This window comes from Podarcis filfolensis, assembly GCF_964270895.1.
Source record: "Podarcis filfolensis genome assembly, chromosome: 14".
NCBI lineage: Eukaryota > Metazoa > Chordata > Lepidosauria > Squamata > Lacertidae > Podarcis > Podarcis filfolensis.
In genome coordinates this window covers 19,695,104-19,709,066 of record NC_139616.1, presented here as the reverse complement: position 1 = coordinate 19,709,066, position 13,963 = coordinate 19,695,104, and the positions used below count along the sequence as shown (strand labels likewise).

The following is a 13,963-nucleotide window of genomic DNA, read 5'->3' as shown; positions in this document are numbered from 1 at the left end:
ATGGCGATGTTGGGCTCTAATCTGCATGCCACCCTTTAGCTCTTCATCTGCCTCCCTCATCTCCTCTGTGTGTGTGTGTGTGTGTGTACTTTTTTTTAATATATCATTTCCAACAATCATTTAACATAACTTCTTATCTTATACAATATTTTAGACTTCCATCAACAACCTCTGAAGATTTTCCGTTCTTTATGACTTGTTCTGCATTTCTTAATTTCTCTATTACTTTTAATTGTCTTTAACTAATAATTCTTTTCATAGTCTTCCTTGCAGTATTTCACAAAGTCCTCCTTACAGAACTTCTTGCAATCCTACTAGCATAATCTGTTTATTACAATTGCTTTTCAAATAGTTCAAATATTTACTCCCGCCTCCCTCATCTCCTTTTGGGGAGATTGCGTGCCTTGCGGCAAGAAACCTGCCGGCCGCCATACAGCTGAGGGAGAGCCGGCGGGCAGATCATTTTGGCAGCGGGAAGCCTGCGCTCGCCAAAGCAACAGTGTCTCTCACCGCCGTTGACAGCATTTTGTCACCCCCCTTGGAGGTGGCACTCTGGGCACATCACACCCACCTTGCAGCGCGTCTGCTTCATATTGCAGGGGGTTGCACAAGATGATCCTCAGGGTCCCTTCTAACTCTACAATTCTATTATTTATATTCCCCCCCCCAAAGCTCAAGGAGGCATATGCGGTTCTCCTCATTTAATCCCCACAAACAACCCTGTGATGTGAGTCAGGTGGAGAGGCAGTGACTGACCCACGGTCACCCAGTGTGCTATATCATAGCTGAATGGGGGATTTGAACTGTGGTCTCCCAGGGCCTGGTTTGGTGCTCTAAGCACTCCACCACACTGGCACCAATGCTGCCCTGTGGTCCCCCCCCCCGACAAGAAACCTAAACCCACTTGGTAGTTGTAGTGCCATGATCTGTGTGCATTCTCACCTGTTAGAATGGTCTCTAGCTATTTAGTGTCTGTAGCAACTCATTGTGCTAGCTCAGGGTTTCCCAGACTTGGGTCTCCAGTTGTTGGACTACGACTCCCATCAACCCTAGCTAGCAGGACCAGTGGTCAGGAATGATGGGAACCCTTCTCTAGCTTAATTACAAAGCAGTTAATTAACAGACCTGGCTAGGCTATTTACTTAAGAAAGGAAGTGTTTTGATAATTTTTGTGGTCCTCGTTTCCTACAGAATCCCATCTTGCCGCTTTAAAATCACAGGACTGGAGATGACCACAAAACCCCATCTAGTCTAATCCCAGGCTCATTACATTGTGGTGCGCAACTGAGATTCTTCCTCAGTACTAATAAGCATGGGACTGCCACAATGGTTTTCTTTGCCCATAGCGGAACAAATCTGAAAGGAAGCTGGCGCAATGTTTAAGCAGCATTTGAATCCATCATGTAGATGCTACGGCGGAATAATTGACTGCAATGTGGTTTTAGGAGTAGAATTAGGGTCCAATGAAAGGGTTTTTTTTGCAGATGGAGACTGTCAGCTGTGTCCGTTCTTGTTCCACAGGCCACGATTGCTGCGAGACGGTGAAAGTCTCTCTCTGCGCTGCCAAGCAAGGCTCCCCTCTTTTGGTGGTGGCAGAGGACAGCCTACAGTTTGTTCAGGATGAAGCTTATGACGCAGCTCAGTTCTTGGCAACCTGCGCTGGCAACCAGCAGGCTCTGAACTTCACGAGGTTCCTGGACAAGTCCAGGCCGCCGGCTGGGGATGTGGACTTCCTGGATGAGAAAGTGGCTTTGGCATTTCGTCATCTGAAATTGCCGGCTGGGTGGAATGTGCTGGGAGCAGACCACACTGCAAATGGTAAGATGGTTTGTCGAGATCCTTTTATATCCATGTTGCCAAATTAAATGGAACTGAATGTCAAGGTAGAGCGGAAAATCTAAATTAAAATACCTGAATGAGTTTTGGACACTAATATTTGAACGGGACTTAGATATTGGGTTTTAAAAAAAACAAAACTTTTTTCAGTTTTCTTGCAAATGATTCCATTCAGTTGCCTCTTTCTTTCTGTGACTTGTGGAAAATGTCTTCAGGGGTGAATTGGGATTGTGACCTCTGTGCTGATTTGAATATGTGGGGAATCTTCAGGTTACAATGGGATGCTCTTAAATGGTGGTTGATTCTTTGCCTGGCTGTTTCCTGTTCCACCCCCCCTGTGGCTGCTGCTCACGAGTTACTGTATAGTAACCACCATTTGTTCTTTATGCAAACAAGGAAAACATGAGGAAAGCGGCCGCGGTTGAACCAGCAATTGTTTCTGAGTGGTCACAATGTTTGCATTCAGTGGGCTTTCTTGAAACTGAAGCCCAACCACTCTGCATGCCATGACGTGCTTGCACTACATAATCAACCACCCATGAGTGCTCTACATCCTCTCATTCATTCTTCAAACTTGAGAAGAGAGGAGGCTGCTTTCTATTGGGCCAGACCAATAGCTCAGTATTATCTATTTTGACTGGCAGCTGCTCTCCAAGGTTTCAGGCAGGGGTCTTTCACCAGCCCTACCAGGGGGTGCTAGGATTGAACTTTGGACCTTTGGCATACATAGCAGATGCTCTATCTCTGAGCCACAGCTCTTTCCTGTAAAACCTCCAATTGCCAGGAAGCTCTACCTCAAGGAGCTCTTGCAACATATGATAAGGCTATCAATGGCTACTAGCTATGCTCTGCCTCCACATTCAGGGGCAGAAATTATTCTCCCTCCCACTCAACACTTAAAGGTAAAGGGACCCCTGACCATTAGGTCTAGTCGTGGCCGACTCTGGGGTTGCGGCACTCATCTCGCTTTATTGGCCGAGGGAGCCGGCGTACAGCTTCTGAGTCATGTGGCCAGCATGACTAAGCCGCTTCTGGCGAACCAGAGCAGCGCACGGAAACACCGTTTACCTTCCTGCCGGAGTGATACCTATTTATCTACTTGCACTTGGATGTGCTTTCGAACTGCTAGGTTGGCAGGAGCAGGGACCGAGCAATGGAAGCTCACCCCGTTGTGGGCGAAGAGGGACTGACTACTTAACCACTCTGAGAACTATATGCGTAGAGAGAAAAGGCACCAACATTTCTGGTTTTCTGTTCTGATATGTTCTGCACTTCAGTACCTTGGTTTTTCGTGTGTGAGTGGTGCTGTTTGGAGACATAAGTATGGGTGTTTGGAGAATGAGGTACATGTATGAGATTATGGGAGTATGTGTGCATTTATCTCACTGTTCTCCCTAAATAAACATTCCCTCCCACTCAACACTTAAGAAATAGGGGGGGATGAAGTGGTTTTAGCTGGAATAAGCAGAGGTCAGACAGGCTGGAAAACCAACTAACCAATTCCACTTCTGGCCCAGCAATGTGGGTGGTGGTGGGTGAAATAAGGTACAGCCAGGGGCAAAATATTCCAAAGCTAACATCCAACGCAAGAACATACTTTTGTTTTCCATCTAAATGCTTTTTGGGAAACTGCAGGTTTTTGTTTGTTTGTTTAAAGTGGTAGCAAGTGGCGTGCTCCCTCTGACACTGGGTGCCATGCAAAGCAATCCTGGCTAGCAGTCATTGAATTTGACTTTTGAAGCCATCTAGGCTGTTGGCCATCCCCTGTCCTTGTGGAAGTGGGCTTCCAAGAGACTGGAGACGAGGCCTGATGGAGTCCTGCAATTTCCATACACCCAAGCTTTAGGCTTGGCATTGATAATAGTTGCGCCCCCCCCCCCCCGCCATGCCACACAACAAAAGATTTTTCAGACACACAGCGGGATGGAGGGTCTTCCCAAAGCAATGTGTGATCCAGCTGTTCTGCTGCTCAAGAGCCAAAAATCACACTGAGCATGTCAAAGCCAATGGGCTGCATCCAAGTTACAGTAGACATATTGAAATGAATGGACCTAAATTAAGCCACGTTGCTTTATTTCTTTAGGTGGAAGTCAGTGACACAGTAAAAACACACACACGCACTAAGGAGATCATTCCATCAGCATAAGCATTTCTGCTCACCAGACAAAACAACCTCCCCTCTTTCAGAGGCAGACAGATGCAGTAATGCTTCTGAACACCAGTTGCTGAAAACTGCAGGAGAAAACTCTTGTTTTCAGAGGTCCTGCTTGAGGGTTTAATCCTCAGGCATCTGGTTGGATGTTGTGAGAACAGGATGCTGGGATACATGGGCCATTGGCGTGATCCAGCAGGCTCTTCTTATGCTCACGAGATCCCTGTGTGATGCTGAAGGGTCTTGGGCATGTTTGTGGGCCTGCGCTCAATCCATGTTTGTTGTGTGGAGAGGGAGGACCATGAGCACTACTTTAATAATAATAATAATAATAATAATAATAATAATAATAATAATTTTTTATTTATACCCCGCCCTCCCCAGCCAAGGCCGGGCTCAGAGCGGCTTACAAGCAATAATAAAAACAAGATGAATGATTACAACTTAAAAACAAAAATAAAATACAACATTATAATAATGGAACATTAAAATATTAAAATGTAGCCTCATCGCAGGAGGAGAAGGAAAAGAAAAAAGAAAGAGAGGGAGGGAGGGAGGGAATCAAATTGGCTCCAAGCCAAAGGCCAGGCGGAACAACTCTGTCTTACAGGCCCTGCGGAAAGAAATCAGATCCTGCAGGGCCCTGGTCTCATGAGGCAGGGCGTTCCACCAGGCCGGAGCCAGAGTTGAAAAGGCCCTGGCTCTGGTTGAGGCCAATCTAACTTCCTTAGGGCCTGGGACCACTAGAGTGTTGTTATTTATGGACCTTGAGGCTCTCCGTGGGGCATACCAGGAGAGGCGGTCCCGCAGGTACGCGGGTCCTAGACTGTGAAGGGCTTTAAAGGTCAAAAGCAGCACCTTAAATCTGACCCTGTACTCCACCGGGAGCCAGTGCAGCTTGAAAAGCACTGGGTGAATATGCTCCGATGGCAGAGACCCCGTAAGGAGCCTCGCTGCAGCATTCTGTACCCGCTGGAGTTTCTGGGACAGCTTCAAGGGCAGCCCCGCGTAGAGCGAATTACAGTAGTCAAGCCTGGAGATGACCGTCGCATGGATCACTGTGGCCAGGTCGGGGCGGGAAAGGTAAGGGACCAACTGCTTGATGCGGCGAAGGTGGAAAAATGTCGCCTTGGCTGTTGCTGTAACTTGGGCCTCCATGGAAAGGGAGGCGTCAAGGATTACACCCAAACTCTTAACGGAAGGCAATGGCACTAATTGGGCCCCCGCAAGAGAAGGGAGTTGGTCCCTCATCCCCATGCCATCCTGACCTAGCCATAGGACCTCTGTCTTCGAAGGATTTAGTTTCAATCGGCTCCCACGAAACCATCAAGCCACAGCTTCCAAGCATCTGGTCACTGTGTTCGGGGCCGAGTCGGTGTGGCCATCCATCAGCAGATAGAGCTGAGTGTCATCAGCATATTGGTGACAGCCCAGCCCAAAGCTCCGGATAATCTGGGCAAGGGGGCACATAAAGATGTTAAAAAGCATCAGGGAGAGAATTGCGCCCTGCGGCACTCCACACACCAAGGAGTGGCACGACGACATTTCCCTCCCTAGTGCCACCCTCTGTCCCCGACCAGAGATAAGAGAGCACAGCCAGTTGTCGGCTATGCCCTGTATCCCCACGTCTGCGAGGCAGTGGTCCAGAAGATCATGATCGACCATGTCAAAGGCTGCTGACAAATCTAAAAGGATCAGCAGTCCTGGCCCGCCTCGATCCAGTTGTCTACGGAGATCATCTGTTAGGGCAACCAGAGCCGTCTCCGTCCCAAAACCAGGACGGAAACCGGACTGAAATGTGTCTAATGCCGATGTTTCCTCCAGAAACCTATCAAGCTGTTCAGCAACCACTCTCTCAATTACCTTACCCAGGTATGGAAGATTTGAAACTGGGCGGTAATTGGATAGGTCTAAGGGATCTAATGAAGTTTTCTTTAAGAGTGGACACACCACTGCTTCCTTCAGTTCCCCTGGGAATGTCCCCGTGTCAAGGGACAAATTGATAATTTCAACCAGGGCGGTCCGCGCAACATCTGGTCACTCCCTAATCAGCCAAGACGGGCACGGATCAAGGAGGCAGGTGGTGGGTCTACCAACTTGGAGGAATCTATCCACATCAGTAGGGAGTATCCGATCAAAATGGTCCAACACTGGACCTGAAGTCAGTTGAGGGGGCCTCCTGTTCAGTCACTGTATCTAAATTGGCAGGGAGGTCACGGCGGAGCAACAGGACTTTCTCTGCAAAAAAGCTTGCGAATGCCTCACAGCTGTGGGTTGAATTTGTGCTTAAATTTGGTTGTCCTCCTAAGGACGTTATTGACCTAATTATTCTAAAAAGTTGTGCCGGGCGAGAGCTAGCGGATGCAATTTGAGCTCCTTGGGAGCGGGGGATAAATGCGATCAGTAAGAAATGGCATAAGAAGGGTGCAGAAAGGTGTTTGAAGCCCCAAGAAGAGAAAATTAGCTACATGGGGAGATTGCACATAAAATTTGTTTGGGGGAGCTATGTTTGCTGTAGGTTAAGCTGATGGTATCTGGAAAGACTTGCCTGGTGACCAGATTTCAACTCGTTGAGAAAGTGAGCTCCAAAGGTTATATTGGAACATGATCAGAAAGGCTGGAAATGAGCCACCGAAAGGATCTGCTCTGGTTCCTGAGAATTAGAAAGGATTTTGGAAGTTAATCCCGGAGTTAAATGCCACCAGAAAGCTGATTCTGTGCCTGTGGATTTCTTCATCCCTTGTGTTGTGAAAAAAGTGATTTTGCATGTAGAACGTTGCCACCTGCAGTTCAGAGCTGCTGATGGAGGCAGGACAGGGCCGGCCCTCCCATGAGACAAGGTGAGGCGACCACCTCAGGTGGCAGGACCCACCAGGGCAGCAGATGCGACCCCCAAGCAACACATTGCATGCAGATCTTCACACCCCCACACACATTCCTGATGTAGAGTTTCACTTTCCGCTTCTTCCCTGGCTTGGTGTGTGTGTGTGTACCATTTCGTGGCTTGCCTTGGGTGCCAAAATTTATTGAGCTGACCCTGAGGCAGGATATGGAAGGGGTAGCTTAGTGGTACAGCATCTGCTTTGCACGCAAAAGGCCCTAGGTTTAGTCCCCAGCATTTCTAGCCAGGACAGGAACAGATTACCTGTCTTCAAATTAATATTGCCTCTGAACAAGATCAATTGCGTTCCTTTCTCTGAACGGTTCCAGGTGTGTTTGAAACCTGCTACCAAGCGCACAAGGTGTTGATTCCTTGTTCGGCTCTTATCGGGGTGAGGCTGCAGTGGCTTCCTGCCAAGTTTAATTCAAATATGCTTGGGGAGGCGTGCCAGGACCCAGGAACCTTTTTTTGGCTTGTGAGCACAGGTTAAGGAGCCCAAGTGCTTTTGAGTCACACAGCAAATTCTGTTTGACTCAGAGCACTGAAACAAGGTCCTTATGTTCTGACGATGTGTATGCCAAAGTGTTTGCAAAATTTAGGAGCTGGTGAAATGTTCCAGGAGCCCCAGGTAGCAGGAGAGATGTTCTTCATGACCTCAGTGGCAACCTAGATCTTGTTTGGATGTCCTTATCAACCAGGTGTCTGTAATGGTTGCTGGTGCCCATTGGGGCTGGTGGGGCAGAAGGCAGGGATCCCAACTGCAGGTGAAGCTGCAGCAAATCACAGGCAATACCAACTGATTCTGGATTTGTCCCTACTGTTCTCCCTGCTGAGTTATACAAGGGGCAATACTGGAGTGGCTGTAAGTAAGGAGGTAGGCAGCTGGGGGCTGGTTGAGGTTTTTTGGGGGGCAGTACCCTGTTCGCCCAAATGGGACAGCCTCCAAGAGTCCAGGAGTTTGTGGCACCTGTGAGGGATGTAGAGCCCAATTAAAGAACCTCTGTCTTTAATTGCAAAAACATTAAAAAAAAATGTCCAGTAGCACCTTAGAGACCAACTAAGTTTGTTCGTGGTATCAGCTTTTGTGTGCATGCACACTTCTTCAGTGCATTCACACAAAAGCTGATACCAAGAACAAACCTAGTTGGTCTCTAAGGTGCTACTGGGCAATTTTATTTTTTATTTTTTTATGTTTCGACTGTGTCAGTCCAACATGGCTACCTACCTGAATCTTTAATTGTAAAAACAAAGCAAGCTGCTTCTGGGCCTCATGGTTGTGAGGGTATGTTTAGAAGTAGGACAATAAGCCTTTTAATTATAAGCCTGCAAAAGTTACTAATCTCCAAAAAAATAATAATTACTGGACTGCTGAGGGATTGCAGAGGTGGGACAACGAATTCCTGTCCTGCAGGAACTCTGTATTTCTACGCCTGGGCACAGATGAGGGGCAGAGCACTCCAAACTTATGCTATATAATTCCTTCTTGCCTATAGGCATTACTTATTTATTAAATTTGTATACTGTCCTCTCCGATTGCATGGAGCCCGGACAGCCCCGTGGTTTTCCACGGATCTGAGGGCAATGAAACAATCGTTGAGATGGCTAGAGCGCCGGTGGCAGATAACTCATTCCGAATCTGACTGGACACAGGTTAGAGCTCAACGTCGAGCCTACCAAGTGGCGATAGCGACGGCGAAGAAGAATTTCTTCGCCGCCTCTATTGCATCTGCAGAAAACAGCAGCAGGAGACTTTTTTAGGTGGTTCACAATTTAGCGGAACCACCTGCAACATCTGGGCCCAGTACGGGCCACATGTTCTCCTGCAATGATTTTGCAAAGTTTTTTGCAGATGAAATAGTTCAGATTCGGGAAGAAGTAGACTCCACCGTGGGAGCAGGGCCGGGGCGGGAGAGTGCTAGAGTTCTGTCTAGTCAAGTTGAGTGGGATCAATTCCAATCTGTTACCTCCGAGGATGTGGACAGGCTGCTTGGACGAGTGAAACCAACCACCTGTCTCCTGGATCCTTGCCCATCCTGGCTTATAAAAGCTAGCCGGGAAGGACTGGGCGATGGGCTTCGTGGGGTGGTGAATGCTTCCCTCCGTGAGGGAGCCTTCCCAGACCCGCTGAAAGAGGCGGTTATTAAACCGCTTCTTAAAAAACCATCTTTAGATGCGGCCACGATGGCCAACTATTGCCCAGTCTCAAATCTTCCATTCTTGGGCAAGGTGATTGAGCGAGCGGTTGCCGAACAACTCCAGGCACGCCTGGAAGAAGCGGACCATTTGGATCCCTTCCAGTCGGGATTCAGGCCTCATCATGGGACTGAAACTGCCTTGGTCGCACTGGTTGATGATCTCCGGCGGGCTAGGGACAAAGGCGAGAGCTGTTTCCTACTTCTGCTGGATCTCTCAGCGGCGTTTGATACCATCGACCATAACATCCTTCTGGACCGTCTTCAGGGGCTGGGAGCTGGAGGCACTGTCATACAGTGGTTCCGCTCCTTCCTCCTGGGCCGTGTTCAGGAAGTGGTAGTGGGGGATGAGTGTTCAGACCCCTGGGCTCTCACTTGTGGGGTGCCTCAGGGTTCTGTCCTCTCCCCCATGCTTTTCAACATTTACATGCAGCCGCTGGAAGAGATCATCAGGAGGTTTGGGCTGGGTGTTCATCAGTATGCGGATGATACCCAGCTCTACCTCTCTTTTAAATCAGAACCAGTGAGGGCGGTGAAGGTCCTGTGTGAGTGTCTGGAAGTGGTTGGAGGATGGATGGCAGCTAACAGATTGAGGTTGAATCCTGACAAGACAGAAGTACTGTTTTTGGGGGACAGGAGGCGGGCAGGTGTGGAGGATTCCCTGGTCCTGAATGGGGTAACTGTGCCCCTGAAGGACCAGGTGCGCAGCCTGGGAGTCATTTTGGACTCACAGCTGTCCATGGAGGCACAGGTCAAATCTGTGTCCAGGGCAGCTGTTTACCAGCTCCATCTGGTACGTAGGCTGAGACCCTATCTGCCTGCGGACTGTCTCGCCAGAGTGGTGCATGCTCTGGTTATCTCCCGCTTGGACTACTGCAATGCACTCTACGTGGGGCTACCTTTGAAGGTGACTCGGAAACTACAACTAATCCAGAATGCAGCAGCTAGACTGGTGACTGGGGGCGGCCGCCGAGACCATATAACACCGGTCTTGAAAGACCTACATTGGCTCCCAGTACGTTTCTGAGCACAATTCAAAGTGTTGGTGCTGACCTTTAAAGCCCTAAACGGCCTCGGTCCAGTATACCTGAAGGAGCGTCTCCACCCCCATCATTCTGCCCGGACGCTGAGGTCCAGCGCCGAGGGCCTTCTGGCGGTTCCCTCATTGCGAGAAGCAAAGCTACAGGGAACCAGGCAGAGGGCCTTCTCGGTAGTGGCGCCCGCCCTGTGGAACGCCCTTCCAGCAGATGTCAAAGCGATAAACAACTACCTGACATTCAGAAGACATCTTAAGGCAGCCCTGTTCAGGGAAGTTTTTAACGTGTGATATTTTACTGTATTTTTGGTTTTTATGGAAGCCGCCCAGAGTGGCTGGGGAGGCCCAGCCAGATGGGCGGGGTATAAATTATTATTATTATTATTATTATTATTATTATTATTATTATTATTATACTTGTAGATCTCAGGGCAGTTCCAGGTACCAGAAATGTTTGGATTCCAACTCCCATCAGCTTCCATTGAGGGAAAGGTTGCAGAGCTTCAGCCTTGCATGCAGAAGGCCAGAAATGTAGCCTCCAGAGGCATTTCCTGGTAGGCCTGGAAATGATTCCCTCCTTTAAACACGCCTCCCCCCCCCCCCCCGGAGAACCTCTGCCATTTAGTGGAGACAATACTGAGCTAGATGGACTAATGATGCAACCAGGGCTTTTTTTTCTAGCCAGAACTCAACTCTGGCACCTCTCAGGTGGGCGCCATTGCCATTATAAGGGAACAAGGGAGGCGTTCATGGTGAGTTCTGGAACCTCTTTTTCTAGAAAAACAGCACTGGGTGTAACTCGGTGTAAGATAGCTTTGTATGCTGCTATGTTCCTATGATTAGCTATACTTACTTGGTTTGGTGGTATAGAAAGTCCAAGACTTGGAAGGTGCTACCCGTCTTTAGTTTCTTGTGTCCCTCACCCACTCCCTTTCTTGTGTCTAAATTGAAATTGAAATACTTAATTGTCACTTGTACAGCTTGTATACAGTGAGATTACACGAGGACCCCCCACTCAGCTCTCTTAGTCTTAGTCCCCCTTGTTTACTGATGCATACCCACCAAACCCGAAAGTCAGTTGCCCTGTTGTTATCTTTTCATTCAGCAGCCTAACAGCCCACAGATAGAAATGATGGAAAATAGTAAGAAGCAGATTTTTAAAATGGCATTTTGGTATATATTTTTTACAGGTCACAGAAGTGAGCACAAGCTTCCTATTACAGTGGTACCTAGGTTCTTGAACCTAATCTGTTCCGGGAGTCTGTTCAACTCCTGAAACCGTTCGAAAACCAAGGTACAGCTTCCGATTGGTTGCAGAAGCTTCCTGCACTCAAGCGGAAGCTGCGTCAGACATTCGGCTTCCGAAAAACGTTTGCAAACTTACATCCGTGTTTGCAACGTTTGGGAGCTGATTTGTTTGGGAGCCCAGCCGTTCAAGAACCAAGGTATCATCATCATCATCATTGCCAAGTAAACACACGGTCCTGACTTATATCTGTACACTTGAGACCACAGTTAACTCATTGACAAACTAGAAAGAGTTGTGGTTTCTCACTGGAAACTTCTTGTGTGGGTCTCATAGCCAACCTGTTTTATATAAACTCATAAATCACTGCTATTATCGCTCAAGGTGCTCTTCCAGAGATCTTTGCTTGATTGAATTGCTGCAGCTGTGCTCTATCGAGCTATGCGGTAGCAGAAGCAAACATCATTTATAATGCTACCATTATTAATAAAAAATGTCCTCAGGAGTTCTAAATGCAGAGATGATAAATGCTGTGCAATACATTCCACGTAGTGCAGATGAGTTCTTTCAAGTTGGTTACAGACTGAGACAGACAAGATGATTTTATTTGTTTATTGAACGTATTAGTCCCCCCGTCTTTTAAACAAAATGTAACTCAAAGCAATTTACAACAAAAAACAATGCATACATTAAAACCAGCTCGAAACTTAGATAGAATTTTAGATTTTATTATTTCTTTCTTTCTGTCTGTCTATCTATCTATCTATCTATCTATCTATCTATCTATCATCTATCTATCTATCTATCATCTATCTATCTATCTATCTATCTATCTATCTATCTATCTACCTATCTATTTACCTATCTGGATCCATTCCAGTCCGGCTTCCGCACTGGTCATGGGACCGAGACGGCTCTGGTTGCCCTAACAGATGATCTTCGTAGACAGCTGGATCGAGGCGGGTCGGGGCTGCTGATTCTTCTAGATCTGTCAGCAGCTTTCGACATGGTCGATCACGAACTTCTGGACCACCGCCTTGCCGACGTGGGGATCCAGGGCACAGTCCTTCAATGGCTGCGCTCGTTTCTCTCTGGTCGGGGACAGAGGGTGGCGCTTGGGGGGGAATTGTCATCGCGCCACTCCTTGGTGTGTGGAGTACCTCAGGGTGCGATACTCTCCCCGATGCTTTTCAACATCTTTATGCGCCCCCTCGCCCAGCTTGTCCGGAGTTTTGGGCTGGGTTGCCATCAGTATGCCGATGACACCCAACTCTGTTGATGGATGGCCATCCTGACTCGGCCCCAGACACACTGACCAGATGTCTGGAAGCTGTGGCTGGATGGTTACGTGGGAGCTTGTTGAAGCTAAATCCTTTGAAGACAGAGGTCCTGTGGCTGGGACGGGACAATATGGGATTGGGGGGGCAACTCCCATCTCTTGCGGGGGCGCAATTAGTGCCAGCACCGTCCGTTAAGAGTTTGGGTGTAATCTTCAACACCTCCCTTTCCATGGAGGCGCAGATTGCAGCTATAACAAAGGCGGCATTTTTCTATCTCCGCCAAGCTAAGCAGTTGGCTCCTTACCTCTCTCGCCCTGACCTAGCCACTGTGATCCACGCGACGGTCACCTCCAGACTGGATTATTGTAACTCGCTCTACGTGGGGCTGCCCTTGAGACTGACCCAGAAACTCCAGCGGGTGCAGAATGCTGCAGCGAGACTCCTTACGGGGTCTTCACTGCGAGATCACATTCACCCGGTGCTATACCAGCTGCACTGGCTCCCGGTGGAGTACAGGATCAGGTTTAAGGTGCTGGTTTTAACCTTTAAAGCCCTATACGGCCTAGGACCCTCGTACCTATGGGACCGCCTCTCCTGGTATGTCCCACAGAGAAACTTACGGTCTTCAAATAAAAACATCTTGAAGGTCCCAGGCCACAGAGAAGTTAGGCTAGCCTCAGCTAGAGCCAGGGCTTTTTCGGCTGTGGCTCCGACCTGGTGGAACACTCTGTCACAAGAGACTAGGGCCCTGCGGGACTTGACATCTTTCCGCAGGGCCTGCAAGACAGCTGTTCCACCAGGCCTTTGGCCAGGGCACAGCCTGACTCCCTCCCTCGGCAATCTTCGCGGAGCTCTGGCCCAATGGTGGCCAGTGGCTTGAATTTAATTAATTTTATAATGAATGATTTTAGAGTGTTGTTTGTGTTGTACTTTTGTACTGTTTTATTGTTGTTAGCCGCCCTGAGCCCGGCTTCGGCTGGGGAGGGCGGGATATAAATAAATTATTATTATTATTATTATTATTATTATTATTATTATTATTATTATTATTGAAATGGCAGGACTAAAACATCCTATCAGCTCAAACTTAATTTTATCAAACTATCAGGTGATGTCTGTCATCCATGGGGAGAGAATATGGTAAGGAACATTCTGTTTCGGACCTTGCTAGGTGTCATCCAGAAGATGCGGACACATACTGCTAGATTGTGTTGAACACAGAACAGAGGGAGGAGAGTGAAGCAGTGCTTATCCTATAAGTTCTGCCAAGACCAGATGCCTTTGGTCAGGGGTCGACAACCTGCAGCCCATGGACCACAAGTGACCCACAGGGGCAGTTT

The 13,963-nt window shown here is 48.2% G+C and overlaps 1 protein-coding gene across 15 annotated transcripts in view; it reads left to right on the top strand.

Annotated features, from left to right (window-relative positions):
* Positions 1–13,963, top strand: part of AKAP13 (A-kinase anchoring protein 13) — a 252,720-nt gene that overhangs the window by 100,208 nt on the left and 138,549 nt on the right. For all 15 annotated transcript variants that reach the window (XM_083586086.1, XM_083586079.1, XM_083586080.1 and 12 more), the window contains one exon: positions 1,522–1,818. In XM_083586086.1, the coding sequence (XP_083442212.1) occupies positions 1,522–1,818 (297 nt within the window). The remainder of the gene's footprint in view (positions 1–1,521; positions 1,819–13,963) is intronic.